Source organism: Lytechinus pictus, chromosome 8, assembly GCF_037042905.1.
Source record: "Lytechinus pictus isolate F3 Inbred chromosome 8, Lp3.0, whole genome shotgun sequence".
Classification (NCBI taxonomy): Eukaryota; Metazoa; Echinodermata; class Echinoidea; order Temnopleuroida; family Toxopneustidae; genus Lytechinus; species Lytechinus pictus.
The window spans coordinates 36,902,783-36,919,439 of record NC_087252.1 but is presented as its reverse complement, the minus strand read 5'-3'; the positions used below and the strand labels follow the sequence as shown (position 1 = coordinate 36,919,439).

The following is a 16,657-nucleotide window of genomic DNA, read 5'->3' as shown; positions in this document are numbered from 1 at the left end:
TTTGTTGTTCATAATTATTGGGGGTTTTTTTTTTGGGGGGGAGATCATATATAGTGCTTAATTTAGATTTGAGCTCATAGGTCGGGGCAAACATCCGGGCATTTTTAATCTCGAGCCCTAGCAACTGACCAGCCGATGAAAACAATGTACTAGCGACCCGTACAGCAGCACGGCGTTTTGGCTTGCCTACAATGCATAATACACAAATATTGCGTTCATACTTTGTGCTGAACGTCTTGATAATCGAGTTTACCCTTTTCATTATCCGGAAGTTTACAAATCTCTCTGAAATTTTCAGTGCCGTCTCTGACTTTATTTCATTGTGTTTCTTTACTTTCTTATACTTTGTTTTCATCGCACTAAGGTCAGTTCTGTCTTCATTATTTAAAGTGGATGTGATGTAACTCTGCCCCCGCCTATACATTTTAAGATTCTTTACGCATTTATCTTTCAGTTTGTCTTTGGAAAAAAATAAATTGCTGAATTTAATGAAGTTTGGTGTATATATACTGAACACGCATTGATTTTACATGCTGATACCTTGAACACTGCAGAGCGGATACCACTTTCCCCACTATCATATATCCAATTGAGAAATTATATTTAACATAGTGTAAATACTGTAAATTGGATATGCATTAAGATGATATTGTAATAAAGGGTAAAAGGGAAACTTTGTTACAGAACTGCCTATATAAACAAAGCTTTGAGTATAATGCCCTTTTTATGATTTTAGCATCTATGTATGTATTTATGCACATCTTAGGAGACACTAATGTTCCGTCCAATTCTTACCTGTTTTCATACATGTAGTTTCAAAACTTCTCCGTCATAGTTTTAGAATTCCTTTTCCTATTTTAAAAGAAAGAAGAATAAGTGAATTATTAATGTGATGTGGGTGTTTTATAACCGAAAGCCAAAGCGCTATCTAATTGGATTATTAATTATTTTTCAATTATGCAATTATGCATGTAGTATGCATGATGTGTGATACATCGGGCCAATTGTAACTCATAATCCATTTCAGGGTAAGGAAAAATTAGAGTTACCTTATTATTCTGTAATTTATTTAAACATGCTTATGAACATCGATAGGGTAAAAAAAGGTTTCGTCATCGAGTATATTTTCTCTTTAATTATTTAATGTCTTTGCAGAATTTAATGTAATTATGCAGTGTACATGGAGATGTAGATTTGACTTTGCCCAAGTCAATTTTTTTTTTTTCTTCGGGAGAAATTTGACTTAGCAGAGGTATATAAAACATGCTGTGCATAATCAGGGCCCTGTCTTACAAAGAGTTTCGATTGATCCGATCAATCACAACTTTGGAAAGCTAACAACATCACCATGAAAACTGCATGTTTGTTCAAATTATTTTGTAACTATGATGTATAATAATGCATTCATTGTTTTCTTGAAAATTCACTGCGCTTCTCTTTGTTTACAAAGGACATTGTGCACATTTCCTGCAGGAAAAATTATGACGCTGATGGATTTCCGTAGAGTTACGATTGATCGGATTAATCGTAGCTTTTTGTAAGACGGGGCCATGGACTAAAATATGCTTTGACGTGGTGAATAGTCGACTAATCAGAACTGTCAACTATTTAGAAATAGTCATAATTGTTGTGATGTTCATGTCAAATTATGCCATAATGCTTTTGACCATAATTTATTACTCTTTTGAGGGCAGATAAGTATGTTCACATTTAATACTATATAGTACTACATTGATCAGTGGCGAACTCATCTGGAGGCAGCCAATGATGCTCATTATTCGCATGATTGTTTTCATGTACAGTATCTTTCTTCACATTGCTCAGAATGTTATCATCACATGCTTAATTACTGACTCAATCTTGTGTTTTTTCCCCTTGGATTTATCATGGATTTATGCAAAAGAGAGAGTACCAGAGATGATTACGAATCTAAGACTTAATAAAAGAAAGAGGATTCATTTCTTTTTTTAGGAATCTGGGGAGTGTTTCATCAACATTTTCATCCGACAAGTTGTCAGATCTGACAACTTTCCTTGATTTTGATTGGCTGAGAGGCATTGTTCCTATGGTAACTGTCGGATGAAATGGGACTTGTCGGATAAAACTTCTGACAAGTCCTTTCATGAAACGCTCCCCTGTTCTCTATATTACCTCTTCAAAGAAATTTATACTACCGCGAAATGAAATTATGACTCTTATGTCAAAATCATGACTTTTGAGCGTCTAGATGACTACTTTTTACTTTTAAAGGTTGACAGCTGTAGACTAATGGAACGTATGGGGTGTACCTGTATTTTGTGATTCATGCTCCTCATTTATGCAACATATGTTCCTGCTTCATTTACTCTGGTCTTAATATCTCAGAGGGCATCATAGACTTTGGATTGTTTTAGAGTTTTTGGTTCAAAATAAAGTAAACATTAGGATTATATATTATTTAGTTTTGCAGGTTGGTTTTATGTTTGCTAACCTTGCAGATTTTCCATTGGAGCAATTGTTGCCAGAGCAGATATCATGTAACCAAAATTTCAAGATCTTTCCACTATGATTATAATCTAGACTTCATTCACTTTTATTCCTGAAGAGTTGAATTATCAACATAAATATCTCAATAATTATATTCCTCCAAAAGCATTACTTTTAACAATCTGCTGAATATTTTTTTTGAAGAAAGTATGATGATATATCGCCAATGTCTTTCAAGTCAATTATACATGCATTTATCGTTCAAATTGTACCTATTCCATTCTAATGGTGTCTTACAGTGTCTGATATAGTGAAAAGAAAATCTATTTAGATATTTAGATGATCACACACATGTTTGATGTATTTTAGTGAAATATGCCTTATCTAATGAAGTACTGCTGACTTTAATTCATGTTCTATGTTTAGCTCACTCACTATTGTTTTCTTAAAGTGATTGGTTAACATTGGTTTGACTTTAAAAAAATCTGAGCTAGGCTAGGTCACACTTGTCACCTGTGTCTGTGATATGTTACAAAAATGAAGCCCAGAAAAAAATGCATTCGAAAATAATTATTTAGCGCTTCAAAAATTGAAATATAAAGTGACCGAAAACACCATCTTAATTTCATCCCATACACTTATGTGTACTATTTAGGTGTCTATAAGACGCCTATTTACAAAATCGGGGTTTGCCTTGTAGTTTTAGCTTTTCATTCTCAATAATGGTTGTTTTCAGGGTTTATTAGTTCTAATACATGCACTTGTACACATGTTTCATCTTGGTTTGAGAATTTTTTAAATCGGCTGCTCACAAAGTTAAACAATACCTTTAATTGTGCATTGTGAGGGAATTATATCTCTCTGATTTACAGTAAAGGAGAATAAAACCTTTGGAACAAGATAGCTTGTGTGAAAACAGAAAAATAAAAGAAACAGATCAACGAAAGTTTGAGAAAAATCGGACAAATAATGAGAAAGTTATGAGCGTTTGAATATTCCGATCACTAATGCCTTGGAGATCCTCTTATTGGCAATGCGACAAAGATGTGTGATGTCACTTGTGAACAACTCTCCCCATTACTTTAGTATATATTTCACTTAAACTGCCATTTTCTTCACATCTTTCAGTAGAGCATATATTCTTTCTATATGAGGGCATATATTACAGATTTTCAAAGAATACATCATGGATAAAGAGTTTGTATCACCATAAGAAAAAGCAAAAAGATACATTTTGGGGGTATTTTATAGTCCATCAAAGGGAAAGTTGTTCACCTGTGACATCACACATCCTTGTCGCATTGCCAATAAGAGGATCTCCATAGCATTAGTGATCGCAATATTCAAATGCTCATAACTTTCTCATTATTTGTCCGATTTTTCTCAAACTTTCTTTGTTCTTATTCTTTGATTTTTCTGTTGCGACACAAGCCTACTTGTTCCAAAGGTTTCATTCCCCTTTAACACTCATATTCCTTCAAATCCAGTAATGATTGTAGGGTTTTGCATTACAAATTCACGATCATGTTTCACAAAAGCAACAACTAAATACTGTAACATGCTTGTAAAGTTGTGCCTATTCAATTGGCCAATAGTAGATTTTGCATCAAGTTTGTGTTTTATAATACATGCAACGCGACGCTGGTTCAAGTAGATTAATCTGAACCAATGTTTTTGTAGTGTAGGCTCTAGCACAGTTCACCAACATTGAATTATTTACAGATAAAAATATTTTTTTTAATGAAAATATACTTGCACAGATATTATGCTTGCTTTACGAAGTATACATACAGTGTACCAACTATTCCCTACTCAAATCTGAATGCTAGTCTATGAATGAAATAATTTTCTTTTTCATTATTTTTTGTGATTTTTTTCCCCCAAAAGGCTATTCCATCCAGGGAGTTCTTCTCTTTTTTTTAATGAAATTAAAAGATTTCAGAATTTATTTTATTTGTAGGATTGTATTTTAACAATGATTTTTTTAAATGTATTTTGAGCCTAGAGACATTTATTTTGAGAATGAAGTGTTGTAGTTGTGTACGAAGATTAATGTTTTATTTCATTTTGTTAATTTCCATGGTTTTTCATATGCAACGTTCACATTTTGAAATTTTAAGAAAATCAAGATTTTATCTTATTTCAGCACCTATTTCGAACAGAATTCATGACATTTGAGAGAGATTTGGTTGTGTAATAGCAACCCAGTTTTGTTTACTGTAACCTCAAAACGTTCCTACAAATTAATGTAGGCAATATGATTTAAGTTGTAATTAGAGTGTGTGAATCACAAAAAATATCAAGCTTTGCAGTTCTCTTTATTTATTTCTTAATGTTTGGTGTGGTCAAGTTTGTCGTGAGAGAATGTTTGATGAATATGATGGTGGTGGTGATGATGGTGTTGATGATGGTGGTGATGACGATGGTGATGCTGATGTTGGAGGTGGTGATGATAGTGTTGGTGGTGATGATGATGGTGGTGGTGATGATACTTATGTTGATGACGATGGTGGTGGTAGTGGCAGTGGCGTAACAGGTGCGGGGGGGGGCAAGCTGCCCCCTGGCGGATTTCACCGGGAAAATAAAAAAAACGGGAAAAAGAGAAAAGGGAGGGAAAAGAAAACGAAGATTTTTTTTAATGAAAAAGGAAGGAATTAAGCGGGAAAAGGAACGAAAGAAGAACATTTGAGAAAGAACAAATCACTCCGAAATAGGCCTATGTAATGCAATAGCATGATGGGAAATAAATAAAAAGATGACAAAGTGGCAAACAATAGCAAGCGAAGGTAGAATGGAATTAGTCAAAAGCTAAATTGGAAAACAAGGAAATGGGACAAGAAAAACACTTAATAACACGACCGGGCTGCCGAGGATTGAAAGTAAAGAACGGGAAGAAAGATGGACAGTATACAACATTGTGCTATAAGCTTGCTAAATTTTTATGCAAATAAGCTACCGGGGCTTTGCCCCAGACCCCACGCAGTAGGGGCTAGCTCTTCATCTATAACATTCAAATGGCTCTATAACCCCCCCTGTAGGGATCCTTCCTACATTAAGCTTTACGTTCAATCACTGGCATATAGGCGCGGGGGTCTTGGTTCCACACCCAAGAGGAAAAAATTATAGGAGACAACGTATAATGAAATTAATGGAAACAATGAAATATGTTATTTGCTGAATATAATGAAAAAAGCTATCACATAATTATAATTTAATTTCAATTGCAGCACGCTTTGCTCGCTGGCGACTTGTTTCAAATGTTCCCACATTGCTTTGTTTTGCCCCCTCAAAATATTTGGTTCATTACGCAACTGGGTTGAATAAATGTGCTGTGTAAAAGGTATATTCTGTATATACCCGCGATTTGATTAAAATAGCGGCAATCTGTGGGGTTTAAATGGCTTTGATATCAAGACCCCAACCGCATTGCACTGCCGTATATGAGTATGGAAGGGTTGGGCCATGGCCCCAAAAGTTCTACAACCAAGAGCAAAAAAAAAAGGAGGAAAGAAAAGCAAAGGAAAAGTGAAGGATATGATTTTATTTACTGAATATAATGTCAAAAAATATCTCAAAGTTAGATTCTCATGAAAAGGTGATTTTTTCTCGCTCGCTTCGCTCGCACGGGATTTATATTGAGCAGCTTTTTAGCACATGCGCCATACTGTGCCCCTCGTTTTTTTTTGTACTCTTCACGCTACTGCCGCAAAGAATCCTGTTCACAGTGGGGCACAGACCACACAAAAGGAATGGAAAGAAAAAAGAATGAAATATATTATTCTCTGGATATCATGTAAAAATCTATCACAAAATTTGATTTTTGTATTAAAAATGTCAAAATTTTTGCTCGCTCGCACCTTTTTTTAAAAAGATATATTCTGCCCGATACGCAATATCTGCCCCTCTCAAAATCGTCGGCCTCATTACGCCTGTTCATACCATGATCTGACCCGGAAAATTCTTGCTCTTGCCCCCCCCCCCTGGCCACACCGACCCCTGTTACGCCGCTGGGTAGTGGTGGTGATGGTGTTGGTGGTGAGGCTGATGTTGATGATGGAGGTGGTGATGATGGTGATAATGATGGTGATGATGGTGACAGTGATGATAAATATGACAATTATAAGATCTTTGGGAACTAGGATAAAAAACTGTAAATGATAGAGGTTTAAACTGACGGCCATACTAAATCTATCATATTGTTATGTTTCGTGTGATCAACTATTGTGTGGTGAGAGATGGTTTAAAGAATTTACACAACGAACGTAGAGGGCAGCAACATTTGCAGTAAGATTTATTTACTCATAATATTAAATTATACAGAATTGCATTATCTACAAAAGGTCAAATTTCAGCGTCGAAACACTTACAATGGCTTGTAGTAAATACATCTGTCAGTTGTAAGTGTTGAGATATTATACCACTAAGTATTGGGAACACGTGTAATTTTCCTGAATTAGCCGGAGGTAATCGTCTGGGAAAAGATGACTGGGGCAGGAAAACGAGCAGACGGAACCACATAAATACTAGTTAACAATTCGTTGGACGGAACTCAGTCGGGCACCATGAAATATTCGACCAATCGGAGCGCGATTATCCGATTATAGCGCGATTACTGGCAGTGTGATGACGCCCTCTACGTTGGTTAGGTTAATACTGAATACTCCAAAAGGCAGCGGGGGGGGGGGGGGGGGGGAGTTGCTGTCCATGTGGTGATTTTTTTTTAATCAAAAGAGTGAAGAAAACTGGAGGGTAGAGAAAACTATGTAATTATAACTATAAGAACAAGGAAGACTAGCAAAATACAGAAGTCGGGCTGTGAAAAGCGACATGGCGTAGACAGAGGGAGGGAGGGGGGGGGGGGGGTTGAGGGGGGAGGGGGTTGTTTGTTGTAATTTCTTACTCGATGTTGTGTGGAACCTTACGTGTGTTTTTTTCTACAAGTTTTTGTTTGGAATAATATGTCACTTCTTACTCTTTATATCAATCAGTTTACAATAACAATAACTAACACACAATATTGTTTATTAATGGAAACAAAGTAATGTATCACTACCAACGTATGCACAATAGTCAATTTCTCTTGCGAAGCAATGCGAAAACAAAATAAGAGAAGAAAGGCTATTGGTGTTCAATAATAAATAATACAAATCTCCTTTTCTAATGAGATCTCATAAAGAGCTCAACAAAATATCTTCTTGATAGAAAAGTGCGATGCCTACAATCGTGACAATATTACGTTACAGTCATGTTTGACTGGTACTGAATATGAAGCACGCCATCACGTGCTTATCGTTGAGCTTCTTCGTAAGAATGATTTCAACTAAGTCGAGTGTACATGTACGTTCTAAATCTATCTTTGATGAAAAGTGTATTTTTGTGACGGTGTTGTAATGCAAAATTAGGATAACACGTCAAGGTAAGTAGATAATTTGTATCTCTTTCTATAGTTTACACTTATCTTTGATCGCAGCTAAGATTCTGAAAATGTTTAGAACACCCATTGACTGTAAACATATAAAAACAAAATGTATGGCTTACAGTTGCAACTACTTGAAATAATTTTCCTTTGTTTAAAACATGCAATTGCAAATAAGTCCCGGGGGGCCACTTACATTGACGAGTGGATACCATGCGCGACCAAAAAACACGTAAAAAGGATGTATAGATATTACGTTACGTACGTAACGTAATAAGGGTGTCAAATACACTAAAATAATGAAAAAAAAGGTATCTATTTTCGCTAAGAAAGTTACGTGTTTAGGGTCAAATTTGCGAGGGTATAAAAATCAAGACTAAAATGCTTTATAAAGGATGTACTTTTTGCCCTAACAGTACGATTTGCGCGAGGTGTGGGAGGTGGGGCCGTACTAAACCCAATGATGTAGGTAAAGTTAAAACCGACGACCGACGTCCGTGACATAATTAGAATATCGCTGTACTTGTTTAGGGGTTCAATTCAGGAAATACTTGCCAAGAGTATCGTTTTGTTTCCAATACTCGTTAAGGGTAGGGTTTCGCACGCCAATACTTGTTAAGGGGTGCATTTTCAGAATATGGAAAATACGTGTTTAGGGTGCTTTTCGAGACCCCATGGTCGCGCATGGTATCCACTCGTCAATGGAAGTGGCCCCCCGGGAAATAAGTACATAGCTAAGTATGTTTACAACATGGCGTCATCCGGATGAATAGAAGAATAAGAAGGAGAAGAAGAAGAAGAGGAAGAAGAAGAAGGCGGTGGAGGAGATGAGTAGTAGTAATAGTAGTAGTAGTTACTGTACAGTGCGTCTCAAAATAAACTATACACTTTTGAAATGGCTGCCAAATAAAAAATATGTCACTTTGGTGAAAAATACATCTACATAAATTATGGAAATACAATAAAGTCAACTTTCAAGTGCCACCAAAAAGTTTAAGAACATTTATGCTTGAGTGAGCACTACCCACTTAAGCAAATGGTATGAAAATTTGGCTGGGCAGAAATTATACCTCCAATTTCTTTCAGTTTTTTGAGAGGCGAGTCCTTTGGAACTTGGAAAGTTGAGGGTGTTGTGATAAATGAATGATCAATCATGATCAATTTTGGTTGTTCGAGCAAATTTCATGAATTTATCATTGAATTGAAATTTGATGCACGAGTGAACATGAATAGCAATTTTTAGTGCAGCATTTTAACTTTATCATGTGGATCTCAGCAGTGTGTTCATGAGAGTCAGGAAAAAAAAGGAATGAGATAGGACTTAAGCGGGTGAAGTAAGTAGATGGGATAAGGGTCAACAGAACATTTAGCCTCCCCTTTACAGGTCCCCCCTCCTGTAGAGATCGAGGCTGATTGCTTATACATGTACGCATGAAGTCCAGAGCGGTCTGTCAATTTAGTGATAAATCCTGAAAATTAGGTCATCGACGTTTACCTATCAATCATTCAATCAACAATTTATCAGTAAAATCAAGTCAATCAATGTGATCAATCAATCAAAGATTCACTTCAATCAAACATTCATCTTTTTAAATGAATTATTTCATAAATCATGATTATCAGTCAATTTGTTAATCAATTTGTTAATTTGGTTATCATCCAACGACCCCCCTTGACCTATCAGCCATCGGTCACTAGGCAGTTATACCATCCAGGAGAAAGAGAGGGGGGTGGAGGGGAGGGGTTGGGTACACGACGTGTAATTTTTAAAATAACACACAGAAAAAGAATGCCATTTTAACCAAGCTAGTCCTACCCAATCTCGCCCCCTTGCATGCAATATGTACCATCACACTACTCTGTCTCTCACAAACACACTGAGCACGAAGATCCACATGATAAACTTAACATGGTACATTAAAATTAAGATTAAAATGCCCTTTCACTCATACATTTCAATTGAGTAACTCATGAAATTCGCTTAAGAAAGCAAAACTTATCTCAAAACATCACTAATTTAGCATAACACCCTTAACTTTGCAAGTTCCAAAGGACTCACCTCTCAAAAAATGGAAGACTAATTCCTGCCCACCCTAGCAAAGCCTGGTCTCTCAGGAGGGGATAAGGGGGTAGAAGGGGGGGGGGGTGGCTAAATGTTCTGTCAAACAACTAAAACTGATTGATCATTTATTTATCACAACACCCTCAACTTTGCAAGTTCCAAAGGACTCGCCTCTCAAAGACTGAAAGAAATTGGAAGTATAATTCCTGCCCAGCCTAATTTTCATACCCTTTGTTTAAGTGGCTAGTGCTCACTGAAGCATGATTTCCATATATGTCTTTCCCCCAAAGTGACATAATTTTTTTTATTTTGCAGCCATTTCAAAAGTGTATAGTTTATTTTTTTCGAACTACTTGAAAACAGAATAGGTCCCTCGACAGAGCCTTGGGGGTACTTCGCATTCAAGTGACCTTTACGAAAACTTAATAAACTTCGGTCCACATATAGAATGACCGGAGTAGAATTGGAAATTTGTACGGTTTTCTCACCCACTTTAAAACATATAATCATGCCCTTTTCTCTTTTAACCTACTTTTTAATCGAAAAAAAAAAAACAATCAGGCAAAATTAACCAAGCACCATGACGGAGACCTTAACGGAGGAAAAAGTAAACGAAATAGCAGAGGCCGTAGCTGTCGATAAAAATTTATTAATTCTCGGGTTGAAACTGGGATTTAAGGAGCCAAAAGTCAAGATGTACATCAGTACAAATAAACGGAATGACAGTTCTGAAGGAACCAGCTCCATGCTGTTCGACTGGAAAAGAAAGACCCCGAGAGCGAAGCAAATACCGGATCTCATCAAGGCACTAAATGAATCTGGATTTGCGGAATTAGTTGATGATTTCTTCCCATCTGGTCATGCTGGAGGTGGTAAGGTAGCCTAACATAAATCCTAAAATACCTGTAAAACTAGACCCCCTTTAAAATGATGTAATTCAAATTGTTTTATTGTAAAATTTTATTACTGGAAGTGCTCTCAGCGAGTGAGAATAAATCTCTTCGGGAGGGGAGAGGGAAGGGTGACGCTTATTTTTTTCTCATTCAACCTAATCCTGATCATGGTCCTAATCCTTTAAGTACAATTTAAAACATTAAGAATTCTTTATTTAAAAATACAGATATTTAAAAAATATCTTTTTTTTTATCACCGAAACATAGACCACAAGAGATTCCCACATTTAAAAACCATGCAAACAGGTTATATATATTTCATTAAATTTCTTACAATTCTACTGTAATCACTTTTATCACTTCATTTGATTAGATTCATACTTCATGGTGATTTATAATAGCTTAAACGTGTTAAAATTACACTCAATTAAGAGTGTTGGTATATTTTGACTGATTTCCTGCATTTCCAATCCCTTCGGTAATAAAGTCAAATAAAATAAAATCGTTAGATTAATTCTGGTGAGATATCAATATATTATTTTTGTAGGAGCTTCTGCATTTCATTCACAAGTCAATAATACATTAACATGTACACATAGTAACAAAGATATTAAATGAATGTATCTTTAAGTGTGACAATCGGAGAGATTTTTGAAAATCTGTGTGTGAAAATGGCGTTTTCTTGAAATAAATACATAGAAATAGAATAAAATAAAATTACAAGTTTAAAAAAAAAGATAAGATTTAAAAAAATGGTCCCCGGATTTTTTTTTTTTTTTTGGGGGGGTTGCAACCCCCCCAACCCCCCCTCTAGATCCGCTTCTGCAAAGACTGATACATAAATAATACATAAAGCATGTGATATGCTTTTTGTTTGTTGAGTAGCATACAGGGGCCAGCTATTTTAAGCACTGAACTGCTTGAAGCAATGTGCATGCCAAAGTTATTCTAGTAGAGATTTCATAGCTCAATGGAGTACTGTTTTGTGTCCTTTATGATTTCAAAACCAAGCGAATAACGCAATGATAGCTTCCGTCTTCCATGAAAAAATATTCACCTTTAGACCCTTTTATGCTAAAAAAATATTTGCCAGTTTGCACTGCTAAATATTGGTGATAAATATGAGTAAAAAGCTCTACTTGTGTTATCTTATCTACATGCTAAAGTACAAATAATTTGCATGAAAACATAATTATTTGCTGTCGAGTGTCTTTAATTGTTAGTGTCATTGAAAAAAAAAATTCTACAAACATTACTCTACACAACACGAATAACACTAAATTGCATCCACTTTAAAACTTTTTTTTTAATCATGACATGTTGTGAAAGTGACAGATGGATTGATATTGATAGTGAAGATAAAGAAGACTGAGAGTGATAAATGAAGTTTTAATCAGGAAGAAGGTACTTCTATCACCCACTAGCCTTCGTCACCCTAGTGTTCTTTAGAGAGATTTCCAATATAGGGGCAGCAAAGTTAAATTCACAACAGAGAGCAATTCATTGCAACACTCTTTTTTTTTTTGGGGGGGGGAATAGTCAGATTATACAAGTTTTAATTCTCACTCATAACGATTATCCTGAAAAAAAAAAATTATAACCTGAAAAAGAATGATAAAATGTTGACAGTTAGAGGGCCTTTGCCGAAACTCTGTACCCTGGAATGGAAACCCGCTATCATACAATAAGACCCCCCCCCCCTCTCGGTCCCTTCGTTACCCTGGCTTTACCCTATTGCATTGGTTTTCGTCGAATTGTCACGAGAGTTTGCAGCACTTATAATATTGCGTTCTATGATAAAATCATCAATGTTTTTTTTGTTGTTTTCACCTTTATACTTGATTGGTTCATTTTTTTCTAGTCGCAACCCCTGCAGTAAATGCAGGAAACCCTTCTACTGCAGCTTCGAATGCCGGCAATGCACTGTAAGTAACATTCTATTACATTAATATGAAGTTACTTTTCCTTTTCATTCATCAAAAGGTATAATTTTTTTATAGAGGTTCGCCCAGTAGAAACTATAATGAAATATTTCCACTCTATCATAACAATGCGATATAATGAATGCATTACAAAATAAGGGTCTGAAAAATTAACATGATAAATATAGATAAAGTGTGGTACTTACATTTGATGCTGACATTTTGAATGCAATCGACAGGTATGGATATGATACATCTGCATATGTTTCTATTCCTGACGAGTTGCCAGCATTTAAATGTTTTGTCTCACCTGCATAGCAGATCATTACTATTATCATTCCAATACTATTCTAGGATTAAAAAGGTGATATGTTAAACACTGAAATAAAAAATGAGATATTGTGATGTTGGAATTATTTAACATTTGCTCCTATATAAGAACAGGATTTCGCTCCGAGTGTAAAATGTCATTCCGTGAAGGACGCGAAAAAAAGCAAACTGTTGATGTAGAGCTAGCAAATCTTCGACAATATAAATGGATTAATTTACCGAGGCCTAATTTTAAAAGGTGAATATAACATGACAAAAACAAACAAAGATTGAGAATGGGACGTTCAGAGATTGTTATTGAAGTTCAAAAGTAGCCAGATTGTGTACGTTTACTTCGAAACCTATTTTTAGTTTTGGCAAATCCAAGAAATATGCACGTCAATATTCAAATTTATTTCAAATTTATCCAAACTTGCATGATTTGGAGAATATAGCCTAGATTAACAATTTTTTAAAACAAATTTCGTTTTTTTAATAAAGTATTTTCTTGTTTTATCGTCGTAGTTTGTCCTGTTTAGGTGAAACCCCTCGTAATGGGCTGAGCTACAATGATATAATCTTCGTCGAAGGCTCCTTAATATGAATTTACAATCACTAAATTCATATAGAATTATATCTAAAAGAAATAGAAACATTAGCGCGAGAGGGCACTACATGGTAAATTTGAATGCTAACAGCTATTCAAAAAATATATATTATGTACCTAAAACATTTCCCATAGACTCGTGTGTTAAAGTGGCACTTGAAAAAATAATAAAAAATAAGGATGACATTCGAGGGTTGAATGTTTACTACCAGTTGATAGGATTATGTCTGACATTTCATACCTGACCAGAAAAGGGTACCTTGACCGGCTCATTTAAAAAATAAATCGGCATTTATGAAGACGTACTACACCTGACAGGATCAAATTTTATCACTTGAGACAGTAAAATGGCCCCTACTTTTTCCGCCATTAAAAAAAAAAATCCAAAGTGGTGATATATTTTTCCAATGTGGTAAAAGGAAGTTCAGTAGTTACCCTCCCTATAGAATCAGTGTTAGATTGTCAATCATATTCATTCAATTTTGTTTGTCAATCAGCAATATCAAATTAAAAAATTAAGAATCGAATGAATATCTTTTGCCTGCCAGTTGTAATTGGGCCGTGAAACCACAATCAATGACTACTAATTAACCTTTTGAATGCTAGATGATACTCGAGGGTGTTGAGGGTAATTTGCATTAATACTGACCGATTTTCAATAATTGCATTACTGACTCATTTTCAATATTTTTAGATTAGCTTCAATTCTCAACTTGTTTGTATTTTAGGTCAACGAAGAGAAAGATTACCCCCGGAGAAATAATCAAGCTATCCAAACTCCTACCTCCCGGGAAGTACAACGAGCTAGGTGTACATTTGGGTTTTGACTTCAACTACATGCAGGCGAAATTGAAGAAACATTTAAATGACACAAAAGACGCATTTGAAGAAGTATTGGGTGAATGGGCTAATAAACGTGAAGGTGGATTTATTGACGATCTAGATGAAGCTCTGGATAAGGCAGAAGTGGGAGCTCTCATTGATAAATATAAAATTAATTAGCACGATATTCGTGAACAATAGACACTACGTCTGAGGAAAAGATGTTATAGGAGATGTAATTTGCATTACCACACCATTAAGCTCGAGTCCTATCTATCTATTCTGAGTCGTGTTGGCACCAGCATTACGTCGCTGTTGTTCACACCGCTAGCAATTGCTTTTTGAAGGCAAGAAAAGGGTTCAATTGAGCACGAGAAAAGGGATATGCATATGAATTAAAGCAACTGCCGAAGCATGATCTTTTTCCCTGGCTATAGCTATTGCTTGTGCTTAAAGCAGTCGCTTGCCAGCAATTGCTACTAATTTGTTTCTCTTTGATAGATTTATACATTCGGCATTCGGGTTTCCATTTATTAGGAAGAAAACATGGAGGCTATGTACTTATTAGGAAGAAAACATGTAAGCTATGATACATCTTGGGGTCCTCTCTCGAATGCATAAACGTGAATAAAAAACGCAAACGTCTTGATCAAGCAAACGCTCAAGCTGCTCTGGCGGAGCTTGAATAAAACACAAGCAAATGCTTAAATGCACAAGCGAAATGCTCGCTTGATCATTTTATGCATAGGCCTACGCTTCTCACCAATAGCTTAAGCCCCAGTCACATATAGACACGGATCCTCACGGATCAACACGGCAATGCCGGCATGATCCGGGGAGGTCCGGGATAGCTTTGCCCCGGATGACTGTAAACACGGCATCAACACGGCAGCTTCACACGGATCTACACGGACCATGCCGGCAGAGCACGTCGTCAACACGGACCGACACGTCATCAACACGGACCAACACGTCAGCTATACGGACCAACACGTCAGCAACACGGACCAACACGTCAGCAACACGGACCAACACGTCAGCTACAAGGACCAACACGGACCAACGCGTCAGCAACACGGACCATCACGTCAGCTACACGGACCAACACGTCAGCTACACGGACCAACACGTCAGCTCAAGTACCAACACGGCAGCTATATTGACCAGCACGGCAAATGAAAATATGTTAATAATAATGAGCTGATATTTATTTATTTAATTTTATATTTATTTATTTATCTATTTATTTATTTTTTTCTCATCCTTGTCGCAACATTATATTATGTTGTTTTTAAAAAATATATCAAAACTCAAAACTTCCTTAACCAGTAAAAACGCTTTTTTTTTTTATATAACACAGTTTACTGTTTTAAAAGTAGTTGTTAAGTACTTTAAATCTTAAACGACAAATTTAATTTCGATTTGATTTGATATCACTTTATTGAAATCACAATAAAGGAAAGAAATTTACAAAGTCAATAGAAAACATAATAAAAATTAAGATAGGCCCAGGTCATGACGCATAACTGTCGATGCAGGGCAGTAGTATAACACTTAATGTACAATTTCGATGTAACAGGTACATTACATAAATTATATACATATAACATATTTAAAAAAAATGAAATGTGAAATAATAATAACAGACAAAGTTGGGGTAAATATTAGAAAAAAAAGAGAAAAAAAAAAATATTCACACATGCACTAAGTTTACAAATATTAGGTTGGGGCCAATATCCAAAGCGTAAGAAAATATCCTGAATCATTTAATCATCCATTTAATCATAAATAAATTGAGCATGTTTGTGTCAACTGTTTAACAACAACTGAAAAGTTCATAAAGTAAATAGCGTTGTAAAGATTTGATGGGAAAAAAAGAACACGGACTGCCAAGGATACTCCAGGCAGCCACACGGACTTACACGGCAGCTACACGGACCTACACGGCAGCCACACGGACCTACACGGCAGCTACACGGACCATCCCGGATGGCTTTGCCAACCCGGCAGTCCACGGATGACGCCGGATGTTTTTGACAGTCAAAAACTGCCGTGTTGGCCTCCCGGACGTTCAAGGACCAACACGGACCACCCCGGACCTCCAAGGATGCCCAAGGCGCCAACACGGATCTCTCCCCGGACCACCCCGGATCAGATCCG

At 36.1% G+C, this 16,657-nt stretch overlaps 1 protein-coding gene across 1 annotated transcript; it reads left to right on the top strand.

Annotated features, from left to right (window-relative positions):
• The first annotated feature begins 7,778 nt into the window (after positions 1 to 7,778).
• LOC129266643 (uncharacterized) lies at positions 7,779 to 15,678 on the top strand. The gene is made up of 4 exons (XM_054904482.2): positions 7,779 to 7,882; positions 10,506 to 10,816; positions 12,699 to 12,762; positions 14,404 to 15,678. Exons 2-4 carry the CDS (start codon positions 10,525 to 10,527, stop codon positions 14,675 to 14,677), a joined length of 630 nt encoding a protein of 209 aa, XP_054760457.2. The 5' UTR covers positions 7,779 to 7,882; positions 10,506 to 10,524; the 3' UTR covers positions 14,678 to 15,678.
• The last annotated feature ends 979 nt before the right edge of the window (positions 15,679 to 16,657 follow it).

What these genes read in the sequence shown, in the direction of transcription:
- LOC129266643 (XM_054904482.2), top strand. Translation starts at nt 10,525, where the DNA reads ATGACGGAGACCTTAACGGAGGAAAAAGTAAACGAAATAGCAGAGGCC. An exon ending in ATCTGGTCATGCTGGAGGTG is followed by an intron (nt 10,817 to 12,698) that starts GTAAGGTAGCCT and finishes ATTTTTTTCTAG; the next exon opens with TCGCAACCCCTGCAGTAAAT. An exon ending in TCGAATGCCGGCAATGCACT is followed by an intron (nt 12,763 to 14,403) that starts GTAAGTAACATT and finishes TTTGTATTTTAG; the next exon opens with GTCAACGAAGAGAAAGATTA.